Here is a 22,935-nt window from a genome sequence, read left to right as displayed (position 1 = left end):
ATGCTTGCTGAACTGAATTACATTAAATTAACAATTCTTCAGGTTGTTTTGGGGGAAAAAAGCAAAAGGGATCAGAGTTACTTATAAATACATCCACATAGCACTTCATGGTTTACGAAGTGCTATGTTATTATTGTTGTTAGATGCTCACAAAAATCTAGATAGCCTAAGTATTTTTATTTGTAAAATGAGTAGGTTGGGATTAGAGAATCAAGTCTCCAAGATCAGCTCTAAATCCTATGGTTCTCATTTTTCAGAAGAAAGATATGAGGCTCAGAAGACAAGTGATTTCCCCTAGGTCACATGGATAGTAGATGGTAGAATTAAGATCTGAATCTAGGCCTCCATCTCCAACGCTGGTGCTCCTTCTACCACATTATGTATGCTAAATAACGCTAAATTGTAGTGCAGGTATACAAAGGACTTTAATTAAAATCTATGATTTTTTTTTTTTACAAATATAATCACCTCTCAATTATGCATACTAGTGGCTTAATTTAAAAATTATACATGGATGAAGAAAATAATATTTTTTAAATGAAAGATTCATTTGTCTCATAAAGCTTAGTTTAAGCTGCTAAAATTGGTTGCCATTCCAAGCTTGTAAGTAATGACAAAGGGGACTGGAATACAAGGTATTGGTAACAGGGAGATGATAGTCTACGATTAAAATCCATCCATAAAAACTATTACTTGGTACTTATTTGGGCTTTGTAACCTTTAAGGAATATGACCTTTACCCTGTAGAAGAGAACTATTTACGGTTATAAAGAATTTCTTAGCTTATTTGTGACTTCATTCCCTCAGAGTTTAGACTCAGGATCAGGAAACCTTTCTGCAACATCTTTATCTTTCAACAACTGTGATATGGCAGAAAGAATATTGGACTTGGATCAGAGGACCTGGGATAAAATCCTGAGTCTGAAATTTACTACTGATGCCAAATGCTCAACTCCTCTGTGCCTCAAGTTCCTCCCCTTTAAAATGGGGATAATCATATCTGTACTACTTATCTTAAAGGCTGACTGTTAGGGCCAAATGATGTAATGGATATAAAATGTTTTATAATCTATAAAGAAAGCACAATATTGTTGTTCAGTCATGTCTTTATTTATGTGACACCCCCCCCCCCCATGGACTTTGTCTGGAGTGGTTTGCCATTTCCTTCTGCAGCGCACCCCTATTTTACAGACAGGCACTGAGACAAATGCCCAGGACACCATGGATGGTAAGTATCTGGGGCTGGATTTGAACTCGGATCTTCTTGACTCCAGTCCTGGCGCTCTATTTACTGGACCACCTACATGCCCTATAAAGCATGGTATAAATATGTTAATACAATTACTAATAAGGTAATAATAATTCTCAACCTTGAGAAATATTTAGGTGATACCTTAAAGTGTTACGGTTTCATCATTTTAATTCTTTTCATAAAAAAAATGAAGCTAAGAACTGGATCACTTGGTTCTTTCTCTTGTCCTACTCTCAGTTTAAAATGCTTGCATTTCTTAATGGTCAAGCATCCCCAAGGAGAAAAGAAAGCATCCTTGAAGCAAAATTCAGGGATTTTTTCCTCCTTCATACAACTGATAATTTTCAGTTTGATAAGACCCTAAATGTCTTATCAATTAAAACCTGACATGAGGTTTCCTTTATTTTCACATTTTCTGATGAACTAAATTTTATTAAATTTATTGTTTTGTGATCACCTTAAAAACTGAGTTGGGAAAATGGCTCTCGGTCACTGACAAAAATCAGATTTACTCCAGTCAGTAAATCATAAGGTAGATGATTAATACCTTTTGGTTCTCTCCACGTGATCAAAGAGGTTTAGGAAAAACAGGATAAAAGATTAATATTAGCTGTAACTCTGCTTTATACCACATTAACTTTGCAGGTGCCTAATGACAAATGTATGGTTTTCCTCACTCACAATGAAGATTCCTTTTAGGGTTCTTCATATGCTTAGGAAACATAACACAACATCAGAGAAGAAAACACGTTAATTAACTGGAAAATGAAACCAAAAAGTCAAGATTGAAATTCTTAAGAATCTAAACTAAAACTCTTTGTTTATATGTTTTTAACACTATAATTCCTTGCCAGTGATTTGCCATTTCCCCCTTCCATCCCCCAACGATAATACCTTACGAAAGGAGGTTAATGCTTGAAATCCGATTGTACTTTCAAATCTAATTAGTCTATGTGAATATATATTCTATGGGTAAAAAGTAACAAAGGGAAATAATAACCTAACATAAGAGGCCTTCACACACAAAGCACTTCATATGTTTATTGACTGTTTTTCTTTCTATGAGCTTTTACATGTGTCATTCCAGAATTCCTTGGGGGTAAAAGATAGTCTTATTTAGAGCTACAACTTGTTCAACATGGGATTAAAAAGATATTTCTCTGAAACTGGTATTCCCTTTTATAGTGAAGGGACTTCACTAGGGTTTCAACATGTCAGCAAAAAGCTGAAGAGATAGTATATGACTCCTAAATCCAAAAAAATCCAGTAAGACAAAGGTGAGGCCACTATGGCCCACAAGCCACTGAGTGGTTGGCACTTTAAGAGATGTCTGAGGCTCCTCTTCAGCTGTCTTCTCTCTCTCCTACTTCTAGGCCTACCATAAATTCTCACAGCACTGCCCAATCCCACCAAGAGAATTCCAGGCAGCTGAGGTTCCTATTCTCTGCCTCCTCACTAAATCCACTGCACCACACTGGGGCCAACCATGGCTCCTCTTGCCTCAACCATCACACTAGACTCCTGATGGGCTCCTTTGAACCCAGTCTTGTCTCCTCTAACTGATTCTTCCTATAATGGGTTTATTCACCTCCCTGATGTGATCTGCTCTCCCATGTTGGGTTATATCACCCTCAATGGTTACCCACTGCTTAACAAGTCCAATTCAATCTCCTTAGCCTAGGACACAAAGCCCACCTCCACTATATGACTCCAACTTAACTTTCTCTTACACTATATTTCCCCCTCCTGTAGTTGGACAAACTGCCATCACCCAACACATCTCACACTTGCTATCCTCATAGCCACTCTTATCTATCTCTGCCTGTTTACACCCTCCCTGTGCTTAAAGGAAGAAATGAGATGAGGAACCATAATAACGTGGTCAACATTAAAGTGCTAAGAAGTCACTCTTCCTGTCTTCTTTCACTTCCTTCTCCACCATAAGGTCTTTCCAGATTTCCCCAGCTACAGACGACTTTCACTGGACTCCCTGGCACCTCCCTGGCATGGAGAAGACTCAAAAGCTAAGTCAGGAGAATATAAGCTCTGGAAGGTGATACTAAGCTGGACAGGCTTTGCATATGAGCCCACCATATTGCATACTGGTCAGCCACTACTGACCAATAACCAATAGCAAGTCTGGTCATAAAGTGAGAAGTCTTTTGGCCACAGTACTTAGGAAATATCAATACCAATGAAACAACAGATTTTTGGAAGTACTAAAGTGTATCTCCATCTGTGCACACACCTTATTGCCCCCACCAGAGAACAAACTTTTGGAAGGCAGGGACAATATCACACTTAATCTTTGGATTTTGTTCAGAACTAAGCATAGTCCATTGCATGTCACCAAAGCTTAATAAATATTTAACAAATGGTGAATGAATGAACAATGCGTTGTCTTCCATGAACCAATATTTTTCTTCATTGAGTGGTATGTGCTTGGTACAATAATCAGTTACTTTGATGAATGATCAATAATAATAATGCACAAAGTACTGCTAGTTTCAAAAGAACATCTTATATTTCTGTAATTATTTTGTGGAGGGTGTTACTTGCAACTGTAGAAATAATTTAGAAAAATAAAACATCATGCTTATAAAAGGTAAAACAGTCTACAATCTGTATCATCATATTGTTTCCAATTAGGATTGTCAGAGGCAAATACTGAATAACTCCTCTGAGTCTTCTGTTGACTCTGAATTCGGCTCTTTAGTCTCCTACTGCCCTGACATTCAAGGTGCTAATTACTTTATTTTTCAGTGAAAGCACATTGACCTCCTCTTTAATCAGTATAATGACTCTGGAGGATTCTTATCAATTGACAAGTAAGTGTTTTCCCCTTATGGTTCTGGTCTTTGATAGTTATGTTTTTCACAAGAATTAGATGAACAAGAAAAACCAACCCAGTCCAGTTGAGAAAGCAATGAGGAGTACATCTGCACTGGGAAGTCAGGCTGATCTTTTTTTAAAAATGATTTTATTTGTTTTCAGTGTTCTACAATCACTTCCATGTATTTCAGGTTTTTTCCTCTCCCTACTCCTCCCTCCCTACCCCCTTCCCGAGATGGCATGCCATCTTAAATAGGTTCTACACATGCATTCCTATTAAATACATTTTCACCTTAGTCATGTTGCAGAGAAGAATTAAAATGAATGGGAGAAACCATAAAACAGACAAAACAAGACAAAACATAATACAAGAGTAAATGGTCTGCTTCATTCTGAGATTCAATTCCATAGTTCTTTCTCTGGATGTGGAAGGCATTTTGCCTCAAAAGTCCACTGGGAATTTTTTAGGTCCCTGCATTGCTGTGAAGGACTAAGTCTACCAGAAAAATTCCTTGCACACTGTGGTTGTTGCTGTGTACAAAGTTCTCCTGGTTCTGCTCCTTTCACTCAGCATCACTTCATATAAGTCCTTCCAGGCCTCTCTGAAGTATTCCTGTTCATCATTTCTTATAGCACAATAGTATTCCATCACATTCATATACCACAATTTATTCAGTCATTCCCCAATTGATGGGCATCCCCTTGATTTCCAGTTGCTGGCCACCACAAAGAGAGTTACTATAAATATTTTTGTACATGTGGGACCCTTTCCCATTTTTATGATCTCTCTGGAATACAGTCCTAGAAGTGATATTGCTGGGTCAAAGGGTATGCACATTTTTATAGCCCTTTGGGCACAGTTCCAAGTTGTTCTCCAGAATGGCTGGATCAGCTCACAGCTTCACCAACAATGCATTAAGTGTTCCAACTCTCCTACATCTTCTCCAACATTTATCATCTTCCTGTTTTGTCATGTTAGACAATCTGATAGGTGTGATGTAGGACCTCAGAGTTGTTTTGATTTGCATCTCTCTAATGAACAGTGATTTAGAGCATCATTTCATGTGACTATAGATAGCTTTAATTTCTTCCACTGAAAATTGCCTGTTCATATCCTTTGACCATTTAGCAATGAGGGAATGACTTGCATTCTTGTACATTTGACTCAGTTCTCGGTATGTTTTAGAAATGAGGCTTTTATCACAAACACTAGTTGCAAAAATTCTTTCCCAGTTTTCTGCTTCCCTCCTAATTTTGGGTGCATTAGATCTGTCTGTGCAAAAACTTTTCAATTTAATGTAATCAAAATCATCCATTTTGCACTTCATAATGTTCTCTCTCTCTTGTTTGGTCAAAAATTTCTCCACTCTCCATAAATTTTACAAACATACTATTCCTTGCTCCCCTGATTTGTTTACAGTATCAGTCTTTCTACCTAGATCATGTATCCATTTGGACTTTATTCTTGTGTACAGTGTCGGACATTGATATATGCCCAGTTTCTGTCACACTGTTATCCAGTTTTCCCAGCAATTTTTGTCAAACACTGAGTTCTTATCCCAGAATCTTATCCCAGAATCCCAGAACCCCAAATCCTTGGGTTTATCAAATAGTAGACTGCTATATTCATTGACTACTGTGTCTTGAGTACCTAACCTATTCCATTGGTCTACCCCTCTGTTTCTTAGCCAATACCAAGTGGTTTTGATGATTGCTGCTTTATAATACAATTTGAGATCTGGTAGGGCTAGGCCACCTTCCGTAGCATTTCTTTTCATTGGTTCCCTTGCTATTCTGGACCTCTTGTTCTTCCAGATGAATTCTGATATTTTTTCTAGCTCTAGAAAATAATTATCTGGTATGATTGGTCTAACACTGAATAAGTAAATTAACTTAGGTAGAATTATCATTTTTATTATACTGGCTTGGCCTACCCACGAGCAACTGATGTTTTTCCACTTACTTAGATCTGACTTTATTTGTGTGAAAAGTGTTTTGTAATTGTATTCATATAGTCCCTGGGTTTGTTTTGGCAAGTAGACTCCCAGATGTTTCATAGTGTCTATCGTAGTTTTAAATGAGATTTCTTTTTCTATCTCTTGCTGTTGGGCTTTGTTAGTAATATATAGAAATGTAGATGATTTATGTGGGTTTATTTTGTAACCTGCAACTTTGCCAAAGTTGTTTATTATTTCAAGTAGTTTTTTACTCGACTCTCTGGGATTCTCTAAGTACATTATCATATCATCTGCAAAGAGTGATAACTTAGTTTCTTCTTTGTCTATTCTAATTTCTTCAATTTCTTTTTCTTCTCTTATTGCTACAGCTAACATTTCTAATACCATACTGAATAACAGTGGCGATAATGGATATCCTTGTTTCACCCCTGATCTTATTGGAAATGCATCTAGCTTATCCCCAAACGATGAATTTTTCAACAGATTTATCTTTCTTTCTTTTGGAGATTTCTAATTGAATGAATGGGTCTAAGTTGATGGGCTGGAGGAATCATGCAGGCATTCAGATTAACTCTTTATTCCAAGGAAACAAGATGATAAATGATCACAAAGGGGAAAAGTCTCTAGCTACATTGCTGGGGAGATGGAATTTTTCTATTTCTAGGGCAATGTTGTCATTCCTCTCTTTAGCATGTTCCTCAAAAGCAACTGTGAAAATGTAAGATAAAGCAAGGAATGGGAAGTAGTGACAAAAGAAGTGAGTTCCACTTTCTATAATTTGATCGTCCTGGGACATGTCTGCAAAGAAAACTTTCTTTAGTAGGCTGGAAGCACTTTGAGGGCAGGGACTAGTGATTAAAAATTTTTTTTTTGTATACACAGCAGAGGACCTGGCCCGTAGTAGGCACTCCTCTTAGATTCTCTGCTTAAGGAGGGCACCCAAATTAGCTCTCACATCATTTCCCAGTCCTCCCAAGCTTCCCCTCACTCTTCTGGTCTCATCAAATCCCATCATCCTGCAAGATCCAGTGAAACTCACCCCTCTTCAGCACCCCATGACCCTGGGGCTCCTCCTTCTGACTGGAAAGGGTAGAGGTGAATAATGGAGAGCATCTCCCAGATCCTCCTTTTAAGGAAGGTAGCTAAGACAGCCCTCTTTTAATTTCCCACCCAACTGCATTCCTCTAGACTTCATCATGCCCCTGTATCACCTTTTACCTTTCTGTCTTCTCCACTAGACTGTGAACTTCTTGAAGGTAGGGGTTGTCTTTTGCCATTTTTTTATATCCCCACCACTTAGCAGTGTCCAGCACATAGTAGTCACTTAATAAATGTTTACTGCCTACCTAAATGTTTGTTGAATTGAACTGAAGGCAAAGTGAAAGTAGAGAATTGCTAAGAGCTACAGAACTAAAGATTGCAGAAAACCTGTTTGGGTGGTTTGAAATCCTTGTCTCTGTGCTATGTATCTTTTTTTCTTTAAGGATACACTGTACATACTTCCATAACCTGTCTTCTTTACCCCAAAGTATTTTGGGAAGAATAGAAAAATGTTTCCTTCTGCATAATGCTACCCCTACGTTTTCCCTGCTTTGAAATCTTTGCTGGCAGAGACAAGAGCCTCTGGAAAGCTGCCCTGGCTGCCAAAGCCATGTGAAATTGCTCCTGACTGCTAGAGGTTGTAGCGGCAGTGGTCCTAGGTCTCCAGGACCAAACTGTGACAATATAATCATCTCTATTGGACTTCTGAGGAACTACCATACACAAATTTGCTATAGGTGATAACCCACAAGAATTAAAGAAAAAGTGTCAGATTTTCCTTTCCCTACAAAAATCCTTTAAGAAAATAATTTTATAGCTTGAGGCAGAGGGGTTCATATAAGAGAAGAGAAGGAGGAAGTATTAAGAAATGAAGATGACAGTGAATGTGAACTTTTTCGTGTGAGCCTGGGTGTAAGAGAAGGAGGGGTGAGAATAGAGGGGAAATGCTGGAAATGTGGGTCTAGGCTCACACTTGTCAGCAGCAATATGCTCATCTCAATGTCTCCCATAGCAGAGTGAAAAAAATCAGGAAAAACAGGAGAAATTATATGTGACTGCATATAGTTGGCACCTTAAGGACAAGGACTGTTTCCATATGTGTCACAACACATCCAAAGAACAAGATTCAATCCATCACCAAATGCCCATTTAACAATTCAAACTGGATGTCCTGGAGACATCTCAAACTCAATTTGGCTAAGACAGAGCTTCTTAACACCCCCCACCCCTGCCCAACGACCCTTCTTCCAAATTTCCCTGCTTTTAATGAAGGCATCATCATTCTTCCAGTCTCCTGGGTTTATAGCCTTTGTGTTATCCCTCACTTGCCTCTCTATCACCCCAGTCACTTGCCAAATCTCACTGCTTCTCTTTCCACATTTCCTCTTATATTTCACCTGTCTCCTCTGCTATAATACACACATCCTTAGTCCAGGCCCTCTCTATCTCTGACCTCAACTACCATCCTCCTAAGGGGTCTTGTTGCCTCATGTTTGTCTCCACTTTATTAGTCCATTCTGTTTCCATACCATGTCAAAATGAACTTCCTTACGTGCAGATGTAGCCATGTGACTCCTTACTCAAACTATTCCAATTAGCTATGGAATAAAGTATAAACCTCTCTGTTTAGCTTTTAAAGCTTAACAACCTGGCTCCAACCTATCTTTCCAGTTATTAGACGTTATTCTTCACTTTGTGGTCCAGCCTAGATGACCTTGTGTCTGTTCATCTTCCACCCCATGCCTCTGCACTGGACAACTGCCATGCCTGGAATGTATCCCCTGTTCACCCCAGCTTCATTGAATTCCCCTCTTCTTTGAACATACAATTCAAGGACCACTTTTTACATAAACCCTTCCCAATCCTCCCAAGTGCTCTTTCTCCTTAACTACCCTGTATTTATTTTGTATCTATTTATAGATGTTTTATATATAGATACAGATATATAGATATCTATATCTATCTATATACACATACACACATATACATACATATACATTTGATTACAGATGTATGCCTTTGGAAGGAAAGCCCTTGGAGAGCAGAGAGTGTTGTGTTTTTTACAACCATGTCCCCATTGCCCAGCACAAGTGCCTGCCACAAGCAGGTATTTAATAAATACTTGTGAACTAACTGATTAAAGAAGGTGGTTGGGTAACATGATGACCATTTAAGTAATAAGGTTCATCAGAAAGACTTGCCTGTTCAAACTCCTCCATGTCTACTTCTCCATCTCCATTTAGATCAAACATCTTGAAGGCAATTTCAAAATTTCTTTGAGGAGCTGTAGGCAAAGATATACAATTAGAAGGTATAAATTAATGAATCAATTGACTTACTTCAAAAAATTAAGCAATAGGAACAGACTTAAGAAACTGAATGGATATTTATCAAGGTTCTAAAGCACTACTATTATCTTCTATCAATAGGGTTGCCTTTCAGTAACAGTTCATTTAACAGCCTGAACTGAATTTTTACTTTGGCTAAGCAAAGATATCACTTGGAAAGCCTGATCTCTCATTTTCTTTCCTAATACCTTCAGCCACCAATACAATTTTAGGTAATGTGGTATAGTAGAAAAAGTAATGAACTTGATGTCAGGAGATCTGGGAGTTCAAATCTGGGCTTGGATACTTACTTGCTCTAGTGACTATGGGCAAATCACTCTGCTTCTCTGGGTCTCTGTTTTCTAATCCATAAAATGAGGAGGAGTATGATGATTCTTATGCTACCTGATAGGGCTGCTTGGAGGAAATCCTTTGTGAATTTTAAATTATACATGTAAGTATGAATTATTATTCATTAAGATTCTTTTAGTTTCATGATACTTATGCTATTTCTTGGTTTCCTAAATAGAGTACTGAGCTGGACAAGAGACTTCGTAACAGCTGGAGCACATCCCCAGAAAGAAAAATGCTGAAAATCCAAATCTCAGTTTTATACAAGAACATACAACACAGTCATTTTTGTACACTGCTCATTGTAGGCTTATTCCATACAATCTGAACTCCTGTTGGCATCCTATTTGGCAGGTTGCTAAGTTATCACCTTAGACTAACTTAACTAACACTGACATGACTGCATGAATAAATCTCATTCTGAAGGATCTCCATCTTTGCTATGCTGGCTAAGAAGGTTTCAGAGTGAAAATTAAGCTAAAGTTTAGAAATCAAAATGAAACATGTGATAGCTGACAATCTAATGCACTTTATCTTCACTTAGTGAACACTTAAATCTTGCATAGTTTCTCTAATGCTCCCCCTTTTAGTATTTTCCCTCATCACATCTAACTTCAAAAGACAAGGACAAAGATAACCAACCTTCCTATACCCAGTCTCTTTTACATGACCAAAGTGAGAATTTGTTCTGTTTTTCATGTGAGAGATTTTCTGAATGCCAGAATTCTTTGCTGCCTGCTGTTTCTAATAATCATCATTTCCTTTTCTCTTTCAAAACGTTTATGATGTCTTTTGAGCCATGATGTAGCTTACGTTTCATAAAATTAAACTATAAGTCTATTATAGAAATACTGTTTTAGTTAAAATTTCATTTTTCTGAAAAATTTTAAAGAATTCTACAGATTTTATTTATAAACAAAACAAGCACATGACCTGTAGTGTAGGGATGTGTGTGTGAGTGTGTGTGTGTGTTTTCGGGGCGGGGGAGGTTCTGACACTGCTTAACACAGGCCAGCTCTCTGCTTCTCCTCATCTTGAGGATCTTAAGGATTTCATAAAGACAGTACTTCCTTGGCTCAGATCCATTTGCAGGTGGCTTGCTAGCTGCTGGTTTGCCCTACCTCTTTTCTCCCCTCCCCTCGATGATCAGACAGCAATTCCTCAGGGATGCAATGGGGAAACAATCAACCAACCAACAGGGATCTATTATATGCCCGCTGTGTTCTAGGCCCAGTGATACAGAGACAGAAAGAAGCCAGTTCCTCTCCAGAGACAAAGCATACTTAGGAGTTTGTACAAAATAAACATGAGGCAGTTAGATGGAAGATAGCTAAAGAGGAAGGAAAGACTTTGTATAGAAGGTGATATTTGAATTACCTCTTTAAAGAAATAAGATTTATAGGCGTTTTTTGGTCTATGAATCATTTAAAATGGTGAGTGATGTAGAAGAGTTTAACATGTATATATGTATATATATGTATGTATGGGATGATTTACCATAATGGAAGCACACTGCTGTTAGAATATTCTGTCATCTTAAAATATCAGGTATATCAAATCAACAAATACTTATAGAGCTTACTTGCTGATGTGCAAGATTCTTTTTCTTAAAAATTAATTGATTTATTTTTAGTTTTTAACATTCACTTCCATAAGATTTTGAGTTTTAAATTTTCTTCCCCTCTCTCACCTTCCCCTTCCCCAAGACAGAGTGCAATCTGATACAGCCTCTACATATACATTCATGTTAAACATATTTTTCACATTCGTCATGTTGTAAAGAAGGATTAGAACCAATGGGAGTAACTATGAGAAAGAAGAAACGAAACAATAACAACAACAAAAAGATTTGCTCCATAGCTTTTTCTCTGCATGTGGATGGCATTTTTCATCAGGAGTCTTTTGGAGTTGTGTTAGATCCTTGCATTGCTGAGAAGAGCCATGTCTACGAAAGTTAGTCATCGCACAGTGTTGCTGTTACTGTGTACTGTGTATAATGTTCTGATTCTGCTCACATCACTCAGCATCAGTTCATATAAGTCAATCCAGGCCTCCCTGAAGTCCATCTGCTCATCATTTCTTATAGCATAATAGTTTTCCATTACATTCATATGCTACAACTTGTTGAGCCATTCCCCAATCGATGGGCATCCCCTCAATTTCCAACTGTTAGGCACTACAAAAAGAATTGCTATAAATATTTTTGTACAGGTGGGTTCTTTTCCCTTTTTTATGATCTCTTTGGGATACAGATCTAGAAGTGGCAATGCCAAAGGATATGCACATTTTTGTAGCCCTTTGGGCATAGTTCCAAATGGCTCTCCAGAATGGTTGGATTGACATGCAAGATTCTACAGGCTACATAGAGGGATCACAGACTCCCGCATTTTGTGCACAATAGTTTGTAAACTTCTTAAGGGTAAGAACTGTGTCATCTTTCATTTTTTTATCTCCAGGGCCTAGACCAGAGCCTTAGGCATTGTGGGTGCTTAATAAATGTGGAAATGGATTGCTAAACAAACTATATAGGTAGTGTCTGCTATAACAATTCAGAAAAGAGAAATTATTGTGTGTTGGGGTGGTCAGGGAAGGAAGGCTTTAAGGAAAAAGTGGAATTTGGCCTGGGTTTTAAGAGATGGAGAGAACACACACACACACACACAACAACAACAACAACAAACCCAACATTGTTAAGAACCTATGATTTATGGGGCAGCTAGGCGGTGCAGTGGGCAGAACAGTGGGCCTGGAGTCAAGGGGGAACTGGTTTCAAATCCAGCATCAGACACTAGCTGTATGACCCTGGGCAAGTCATTTAACCCCACTGCCCCTCCCCAAACCCTATGATTTAGAAGGCTGATTAAACTGTTCTTCTTCCCTCAGTCCAGTCTTGCCCTCTCTTACAAGGAAGATCAATAAGCAAGCATTTATTAAGCATCTAGTATGTACCAGGCACTAGGAACACAATGAAAAAAGTAAAATAGCCCCTCCTTCAAGAAGCTTATATTCTATTGAATGGGAAACATGTATATGTACAAGAAGATATGAAACACATACAAAGAAAATACAAAGTAATTTTGTGAGGAGATGAAGCCCTAGGAGAGGAAGGATGAGAAGAGGTCTTATTTAGGGCATGCCCTCTGAGTTGAGCATTCAAGGAAATTCATGATTCTAAGTGGTGGAGGTGAGTACATTGCAAGAAGGCTGTGCAAAGTTATGGTGGTGGGAGATGATATGTTGTGCGTAACAAATAGCAAGAAGACCAGTCAATCTGAAAGTAAGAATGCACGATGGGGAGTGATATGTGATAAGCCTAGAAAGGTAGACTGGGTTCAGATGGTGAAAGGCTTTAAATGCCAGAGGAGTCTGTATTGTCTTTGGGGTAACAGGATCTATTGGAGTATCATGAGAAGGTGAGTGACAAGGTCAGCCTTGTGTTTCAAGGATATCATTTCTGCAAATGTGTGGAAGATATGGAAGATGGAGAGAGATACGGGATAGGGAGACCAAGTGAGATGCTTTTGCAATAGTTTGAGAACCTGAATTAAATCCAAAACTTTAAAAACATCATTCTCAATATCAGGAATAGACATGGAATCCTCCTTTACCCTTTCTCCATGCCCTGCAAAATTTCTTCTGCTCCCCTTAATCTCAGCTACATAATCTCTCCCTCCTTAAACCCCTTTAGCATTTTGTTTGGTCCTTTTTTTCTATTCAGTTATTAAATTCTAAGTTGTAGTACAATATTACATGAATCATGGAAGCTGAAGGAAGATAGAGTATAAAGAAGGATGACGCTGTCAAAGATAAACACTGCCAAGAACAATGGTAGTGGAGGAAAGGCAATGACGCTTGGCAAATAAGAGGGGATGGGATGAAGGACAGATTCCAGGAGGTTTAGGAGGGTGGGTGAGAAAAGGAAGGTAATGGTTGTGGACCACCTATTTTATAAGTCTGGGACTAAAAGGAAGGAAGGTAACATGGTTCAGTGAAAATACTACTCCACTCAGAATCAAGAGACCTGGGCTCTGGTCCTGAACTCAAAATTAACTATGTTAGCTTGGGCAAGGCACATCATCTCTTGGGGCCTTCCAGATGTAAAATTTTTAAAAAATCAATCAAATTAGCAAGGGTCTATGATGTGTGAGGCACTCTGCAAGGTGCTGGTGATATAGAATCAAAAGCAAGAAAGGTCTTGCCCTCAAGGGGTTTATATTCTATTGGGGAAATATATGATCATGGAGAAGTAAGTATATGATACATACAAAATATACAATAAGCTTTTTTTCTGTGTTTGGAGGGAAGGAACAAAGAGGTTCAAAGGATGGACGTAGGGAAGGGTAGAGTATTTCAGGCACGGGGAGCAGCTTGTACAAAGGAGGAAGAAGGGAGAAGAAATACAGTCATGCCTGAAGCTCAGAAAATGGGAGAGCTGTGCCTGATGGCTATCTTCTAAATAAAGGAAGAAATGAGATAATCTGCTGAGAGGAAAAGGGCAAGAGAACTAAGAACAAGGAGAAGAGGAGAGTTGTATAATAGCAATTGTGGGGAACAGGTAAGGAAATCAATGAGAGATAAAGAAAAGCAGGGCCAAACAGCAGGGAGGGAGGGCCAGACCAAAATCAGGATGCAAACACTTCTGAGATGTCAGCATGGTTTCACAACTGAATGAAAATTCCCTCCTCATCAGAAACGAAGAAAGATTGCTGTATAGTCTCTGCTTATAATTTCAGCCCCATCAAATTTTTTATTATTTATTGAACAACTCAGCTAAAACTTTCCCTTCTACAGGCAGTGCCAGATTGATTTCACCAACAAAAGCATCCTCTATACTGTCTGATGTCTGATGAGACTCACCAGTCTGCTTCTTTGATCATATGCTTGCCCATATGATTGGCTGGTGTTCTCTTATGAGGGGTTGGACAGTGATTTTCATTCAAGCCATCATGTGCTGATGGCTCTCAGGGCTGAATTCTCCAACTCTGGTCTCATATGTACAAAAAACAGGACGTGGTAGTTGTGTTACAAACTCTCACCTAAGTCCCACCAGTCTCAACGGGAGAAGCTTCCCTGGGGAGTCAGCAACCAGTTCTCCCTACCTATTCAATCTTCATCTGCTAAGCCTGTCAGCAAAGCATTCTAAAAAAACCAGGCTGACTTCAAGTGTAATGATACACTCTCTGGGAATACAGTGACAGGTAATACTCCTGGAATTTTCCTTTCTCCGTAAATGGATGCTTAAAAACCATTTGCCAAATATTGTTTTCAAAAGCTCAAGGTGTACCTGGAGACAGATAAACTTATTTCTCTGGGTATTCAAACACAACCTACTTTCAAGGAAAGAAAACTCTATTGTAGAGGGCAGAGGGAGTATTCCAGTGAGGGAGCTCCCTTTGCTTCATTCACAAGCTCTCTACTGATGATTACTAAAGTACCACCACATAATGGTGACCCAGACTACATTGGGGATGCTTACTAGGGACTACAACTGTAACTGGGACAGAGGTGGATGCTTGCTAACTGGAATACATCATTCTTTCTAATTACAAAATGGTTTTACAATGTTTAATTTTACTCTGTTTAAGAATCATTAGCAAATCAAGGAGGTTACTAATACCAATAACTACTAGAGGCATTCCTTTTAAAAGCTCAAAGAATACAAAGCAAAAATTAACATACTATGTAAGGAGGAAACTTTATTAGATAGTTTCTGTTAAATCAGGGCATATCTTCAGATATACCATTTCACAATGATTAGGGGCTCAGCTTCAGCTCCCTTCTGTGACCCCTAAAATGCTTCTGGAAGCTACTTAGGGCTGTATGGGGGTGAGGTAGGGAGAGCATCCTTGCAAAAATTGGGCTGTAGCAGAATTTAGTATTAAGTTAGAGTTCGTAAGTTTGAATGTTGGCTGTGCTTTTACTATTTGTGGTGCCTTGGGCAAGTAACTTCACTTCTCTGCATCTCAGTTTCCTAATCTGTCAAATTAGAAATTGGAACAGATGATGTCTGAGATCCTTTCTGGTTCTAAATTCTGTAATTCCATAATGTTGTAGTTTCAATCCTCACAATGCCAGAACTCTAGCTATCTCAGAATCTTGATGGCTATTTTATGAATGGAAACTAGTTAAACCAAGGAGTACTAGTTCAGGCTTTGCTGCTGACTGATCTTTGGTAGCAACACATGGGCCACAACTTCCTTACATCCTAAACCTTTTCCTCTCCCATTCCTTCCATCTTAACAGCTCTTGCTGAAACCTGATTTCTCCTTCACCCACCCTTTCCAGTACTGGCTGCACTTCCATTCATTCTCCTCAGCTCACTGGTTGAGACAGAAAAGCTGGGATACTATTTGCTCCCCACTGGCACTCCTTGGTTCTCCCCCTTCCTCCATTACTCGGTAACCTCTCTTCCTTTGAGGTTCATGATAGTCAAATTCACCACCCATTAAAACCCTGGTAGCTGTTGTCTACAGACTCCCAGGTCACTCCTTTCCTTCTTCCATGAACTCACTATGTGGCTCACAATTATTTTATCCTTCACACACGCCTTCATACTAGGTAGGGAACTTCATACAAATTAACTGTTCCACCAACATCCTAACCACTCAATTCCTCAACCTCCTTACTTCCCATGAACTTCTCCATCCCACTTGAGCTACACACAAAGATAGTCTTATCTTCAATCATGCCATAATCCACAAATGTACTACTGGCATGTCCAAGAATTCCAAAATCCCCTTATTCAACCATAATCTATTGATAGTTCACCTGACTCTATGGGGATAATATCTGCAATCGCTTACCTCATGAGGTTGTGGGGATGCTCAAAACAATAATAATGACACCATTTATATACTGCTTTGAGGTTTACAAAGCACTTTACAAATATTATCTCATTTGATTCTCACAACTCTGGGAAGTAGGTGCTACTATTATCTTTATTTTACAGATGAGGAAACTAAGGCAAAGACAGATTAAGTGACTTGCCCAGAATCCCACAACTAGTAAGTGTCTGAAGTCAGATTTGAACTTGGGACTACCAGATCCAGTGCTCTATCTACTGAACCACCTAGCTGCCCCTAAACATAATGTTTATAAACTGATTCTATTTTTAAAAATTAATTTGTTTTCATTTTTCTACAATCACTTCCATAAATCTTTGATTTTCTCCCCCTCCCTCCTCCTTCCTTTCCCTTCCCTCCTTAAGACAATGTGTAATCTTATATGGGTTCTATACACACATTCTTACTAAATATTGATGATTCTATTTTGAAACAATGGTACTGTACAAATGAAAGATTTCCTATGCCTTTATTATAACAGGCACATAAAACATTTGAATATCACTAGGCAGATTTCCTTTCTATTAGGTTCAACACTAATTATATTCAAGACACTGTTAGGAAGTAGAAATAAAAACAAAGAACCCCAAAGACCCTGCTCTCAAAGAGCTTACCCTCTATTGGCTTTGTTCACTGACTAAACTTCAAGTTAGATTTCATCTTAGTAACCACTTGTCCAGGTGTTATATGCTAATCTATCCATTTCAGTTGATAAAGTCATATGAGACTCTTCAGCCATTTTCTAGAACCAACACAATAAGTAAAATTCATCCCTACTTCTAATAAAAATAATGCAAAATGTTTGAAGAATATGAAGTGCTATACAAATACTTAGTATTGTATGAAGTCAAGAGGGCTTGGTATGCCTTTTTATAGAGCTATGTGACATTCTACTCAATAGTTTGTATTCTTACTAGCTGTGAGACCCTGGGCAAATCACTTAACCCTGAATGCCTCGCCCCTGCCCCATAAAAGGGTGGCAGCTAGGTGGAACAGTAGATAGAACACTGGTCCTAGAGTCAGGAGGACCTGAGCTCAAATCCAGCCTCAGACACTTGACACCTACTATGTGACCTTGTGCAAGTCACCTAATCTGTACTGATTTGCCAAAAATATTGAAAAAATTAAATATACATATATATGTACATGTACACACACATGCACATAAAGAGAAAGAGAATCCATTTAGTAGTAGGACAGAAAATAACACTACACTCACGAATGGCTCATCTATAATGTACATGGCACAACTAGGTATGTGCAATGATTTAGATATTGCAGTTTTCCCCTACAATACAGGAACCCGAGTCAAGATTTACTCTGGCCTTTCACTTTCTTGACCTGAAGTATCTGAGTTGGCAAAAATATCTACTATTAATTCTTGCCCATGTAATGTCACTGAGTATGAGGAAGTTTGTGGCACTCTATTTTTGTCTTTGGCAAAAGTTTATACTTGAAATACAAGACTCCCAGTGACAAGTGGAAAAATCAATAGAGATTGTTAGGGGGTTTGGAAGGCCCCTCTGACTGTAAATAAAGTAAAAATCAAGGCACTTTTTTTTCCTAGTTGTACCATTTTCATATAGCTTGTTCCACACACCAAATTCAAGATTTGTAGACATTGTAATGTAAAAAGGATGTGAGTGTATATTTCAATGTCTACGTATGATATGTATATAGAAATAAAATAAACAGGAAAGTATTAGTTTTTTACTACTAGGCAATTCAATATGCTCAAAACAGTTAACACATCACTTTTTGTGGTAGCAAAGAAATGAAAACAAAGTAGATACTCACTAATTAGTGGAATGGTTAAACAACATGGAGTACATAAATATTAGTGTGCTGCAAGAAATGATGAATATGAATACAGAGAAGCACAGGAAGATCTATATGAACTAATGAAAAGCAAAGTAAGCAGAGCCATGAAATAAAACATGTGACTTTGATAATATAAATGAAAAGAACAACAAAACCATAGAAATTAAATACTGTGAAATTATAACAATCAAGTTTGGTCCTAAAGAAGAGATTTGAGAAGGTACCACTCTCTTCTACCCACTTCTTTGCAGAGGTGGGTGTAGATGACGGATGTAGAATACTGTATAGAAGAGGGGTTGGCAAACTGTAGTTCATAGGACAAAGATGGACTTTTGCATATTTCTGTATGGTCCAAGAGCTAAGAATTTTAAAATACATTTCAAAATACATTTTAATAGATACATTCTGTTTCTTACATCATCATAATTATCTTCATTATCCTTCTCCCTCCCTCTCACAAAGGTCCATCCCATGACAAACTGTATTTTTTTTAGAGGGAGATAAAAATGAACACAACTGATCAATACATTGAAAAAGTCTCAAAACATATGCAATGTATAACACCCATGGACCTCTCACCTCAACAAAGGAGAAGATTGGGGTATCTTCTCATATGTCTTTATATTCCATTACATACATGTATCACAATTTGTTTGCCACTATCCAATTGATAAGGATATATTTTGTTCCCAATTCTTAGCTATCACAAAAAGTACTGCTATAAATATTTTGGAGTATTTGGGGACTTTCTTCTAACTAATGGCTTCCTTAGAATAGGCCTAGAAATGGAGCCTTTTATTCAAGGGGCATGGACTTCTTAGTCACTTTAGGTGCATAATTCCAGATTGCTTTCCAAAATGGTTATACTATTTCACAACTCCACCAATAATGTATTAGTGTGCTTGTCATTCCACAACTTCTCTAACATTGACTGTTACCATTTTTTGGTCATTTTTGCCAGTTTTGAGAGTGTGAGGTGAAGCCTCAGAATTGCTTTGATTTGCACTTCTTTTATTATTAGTGATTCAGAGTATTCTTTCACAAGGTTGTGAATACTTTGCAGTTCTTTTGAGAACTGTTCATGCATGTTCTTTGACTATGTATCTACTGGGGAATGGCCAAAGTTTTGTATATATATTTATTAATCATTTATATATCTTCGATACCAAACTTTTGTCAGAGAAATGTGACATAGATTTTTTTCCCTTCAACCATTTATCATCACACCAGATGAGTTAATTTTGTCTGTCTCTTTAAGTGCATTTTTGGATAAAATGTATTTTAAAACGTAAAAACCTTTCTTAGGTTTATAGACTATACAAGAACATGTGGTGGACTGGATTTAGCCTGCAGACTGTAGCCTGCCAATATCACTTTTTTGACACATTTATTAATTATGCCAAACTTTGGGAAGAGAAAGGAATACACTGGTAAATGTAGGTGATGTAAAAACAAAAGATATTAATAACATTTTGATGAATAATGAACTAATGACTGCTTTCTGATGAATGTTCTATGTTCTAAGCTACTATATTCTACCATCAAGACACACTGAAGAGGCAGTAAATTGCAAGGGCACTTAACAGCAATCCAGTTTGCTTAGCCTCCTTACTTTCCCTTGCACATGACAATCCATTTCTCCATTCCAACATTTTCACTGGTGTCACCTATGCCTAGAATGTCTTCCCTCCACATTTTTATCTCCACCTCCTGGCTTCCTTTAATTTTCAAGGAAAATCCCACCTTCTTCTAGAGTCTTTTCCAGTCCTCCTTCACCTTATCACCTTCATCTTATATGTACACAATTGTTTGATTGCTGTTTCTCCCATTAGACTGCTTTTTTGTGTGTTTCTTTGTATCCCCAGCACTTAGTACAGTACCAGGTACGGAGTAGCTGTTTAATAACTACTTGTTGATTTGACATATCTACCACACCCTTATTTCCCATATAATGTGCTATCTGAACTTTGAATAAATGTGTTAGAGTAATTATGAATGACTTTTTCCTTTTTTTAAAAAAGAACCAACAGTAAATAAAATGGTCATTTCCATATACATAATAGAACAGGAAAAAGGTTTGTCCATGAAACCACAGATTTCTATGATATATAGTTTGCTTTAATTTTTAAATCTGTCAGGCATCTCAACCTGTAGCCTTCAGAGCTGTCCTTCTTGGTGGCCTTCCTTCTGTTCTCTGCATTTTTCAAAAGGAAACTCCAAAGACCTTCTTTTCTTTTTTGCTCTGGTACCACTCTATCTTCCTTTGGACTCCCATCCCCATGCAATGAGGGGAGGGGGTTGAGGAATAAGAAAACCAAAATCCATGTAACAAACATGCTGAGCCAATCAAAACAAATTCTCACACTGGCTGGGTCTGAAAATGTCTCTTATTTTGCATCTCCACCCCTTTATGTAAACTCTCTGTCTAGAGGTGGGAAGCATACTTCTCTTGGAAATATTGTTAGTCACTCCATTCATCAGTTCTCAAGGTTTTTTTCAACACTTTTTTTTCTGGCTCCCTCCTGATGACCCAGTCTCTCTTGCTGTCCTTTCTAGCACTGGCTGTGCCTTTATTCACTGGCTGAGGTGGGGGTGTTGGAATGTTCCTTGTTCCCCAATGCCTCACTGAACACTTTCAGGTTCTCTCCCTAACATTGTTACCCAGGAATCTCTCCTCCTATGAGTTTCACTCAATCCATATGTACCCTGGTAGCTACTGTCTCAAAGAGTTGTCCCTCCAACTCCTGCCCTCATACTAGGAGAATTCAACATCAATATTGAGACTTAAATATCCTAACCTTGGTCCATGATCTACTCCACCACTCCAGCTTAGCCACATGTAAAAATGGTCATAGCCTTGATCTTGCCACTCCCATGTACATGAACTTTAAAATTTTCTTATCTGATCACAATTTATTGGCATTCCAGCTTGCCTTTCTGCCTTGCAAAATCAAACTCTGTTTTTGTCCACACCATGATCTCCAATCCCTCAACCCCCTCAGTTCTCTTTCATCACCTCTACATAGCTACACTGTCCTCCTTTCCCCTCTTTTCCTCAGGCTTGTCCCTACTCCAGTCTTTTGTCTATTCAGATCTTTCTAAAGTACATGTGTGACCAGGTCACTCACACCCCGCAGGTTCCCCCCCCCCCAGTAAATTCCAGTGATTTCCTATCACTTCCAGAATCATATGCAAAATCCAGTTATTGTTTTTTGTCCTGCATCTTCAAAGAGGACCAATGACACCATGGGGTGATGTCTTAACTCATCCATGAATTGGATTTAAGTGAGGCAGAGCTGCAGAAAGTTGTCAACCTCACGCTTTCGTCCAGTCATTGAAGTCTAGTGACAAGATAAGTCAGGAAAACTGGCAATGGCCCAGGATGCAGTAGATGACCTTACTATTTTCAATCTGTGACCAAACTCTAAGTACCTGATAGTACCTGCTTTAGGCACCTTCATGGCCCTTGGAACAAATTATTGTCATCCATACATCCCACTAGGATGTCTTCACGTACTCAGGGTAGACATCCCCCTATCTCACTGATCAATCTGAAGTTTACTGGTTACCCTCAGCCTGGTTTGGCCTGTCTGCTGAAACAATTTACTGGGGTGTTGCCAGTGGGCATGCTACAGCTTCTTGGAGCCACAGAGGAGACTTGGGTGAAAGGTGGACACCAAAGGTGGATGAGCGGCCCTGAAAGGGACTTGGCAAGCCCTCATACCAGAGGTGCAAGTCCTCCCTGAACACCCCAAACAAAATCTTATTTGATGTCCAAAGCCTTTTATAACCTGCCCTCCTTTTCAATCTTCCCATAGCTATGCTCCACCATATACCCTTGGATCCAGTGGCACTGGCTTCTTTGCTGTTCTTCAATAACATACTTCATTTTCCAATCTGGGGCATTTTCATAGGTTGTCCTCATGCATGGAATGCTCTTCCTTCTCATCTCTGTCTCTTGGCTTCCCTGGCTTCCTTCAATTCCCAGCTAAAATCTCACCATCTACAGGAAGCCTTTCCTGATCCCTTTATTCTACTGTCTCCCCTTTGCTTATTACTTCTTATTTATCATGTACACAATTTGTATATAGTTATTTATATGCTGCCTCCCTCAATAGATTATGAGCTCCTAGAGGGAGCTCGTTGGAGGTAGAGGCTGTTTTTTTATGTTTCTTTGTATCCCCAGCACTTAGCACACTGCCTGGAACATAGTAGGAACTTAATAAATATTGACTGATTGAATGGCTTTATTATATTAATTTTATAAGTTGTTCATAGTCTAGTCACTTTGCTCTTCATCAGTTCATAGAGGTCGTCCTAGGTTTTTCTGAAACTGTCCATTTTGTCACTTAATACAGCACAATAATATGCCATTACAGTCATATAACATAATTTGTTTAGCTACCCCTCAGGTGATAAGCACCCTTTTCAAATTCTTTTTAATTTTTTTTAAATTTTTTTTTAAGACCTAGAGGAACAGAACTACTTAATTAAGAGCAATAGAAGATATA

General features: G+C 38.4%; 1 protein-coding gene across 1 annotated transcript in view; it reads right to left on the bottom strand.

The window, feature by feature from the left end:
• The window catches only part of MICU1 (mitochondrial calcium uptake 1), a 283,476-nt gene that overhangs the window by 101,375 nt on the left and 159,166 nt on the right, over positions 1–22,935 (bottom strand). Inside the window, exon 7 of the mRNA XM_072628225.1 lies at positions 9,285–9,367. Coding sequence (XP_072484326.1) covers positions 9,285–9,367 — 83 coding nt within the window. The remainder of the gene's footprint in view (positions 1–9,284; positions 9,368–22,935) is intronic.

Source organism: Notamacropus eugenii, chromosome 1, assembly GCF_028372415.1.
Source record: "Notamacropus eugenii isolate mMacEug1 chromosome 1, mMacEug1.pri_v2, whole genome shotgun sequence".
NCBI classification, from domain to species: Eukaryota; Metazoa; Chordata; class Mammalia; order Diprotodontia; family Macropodidae; genus Notamacropus; species Notamacropus eugenii.
Note: the sequence above shows the minus strand (reverse complement) of the source record. Positions and strands in the feature narration are given on the sequence as shown.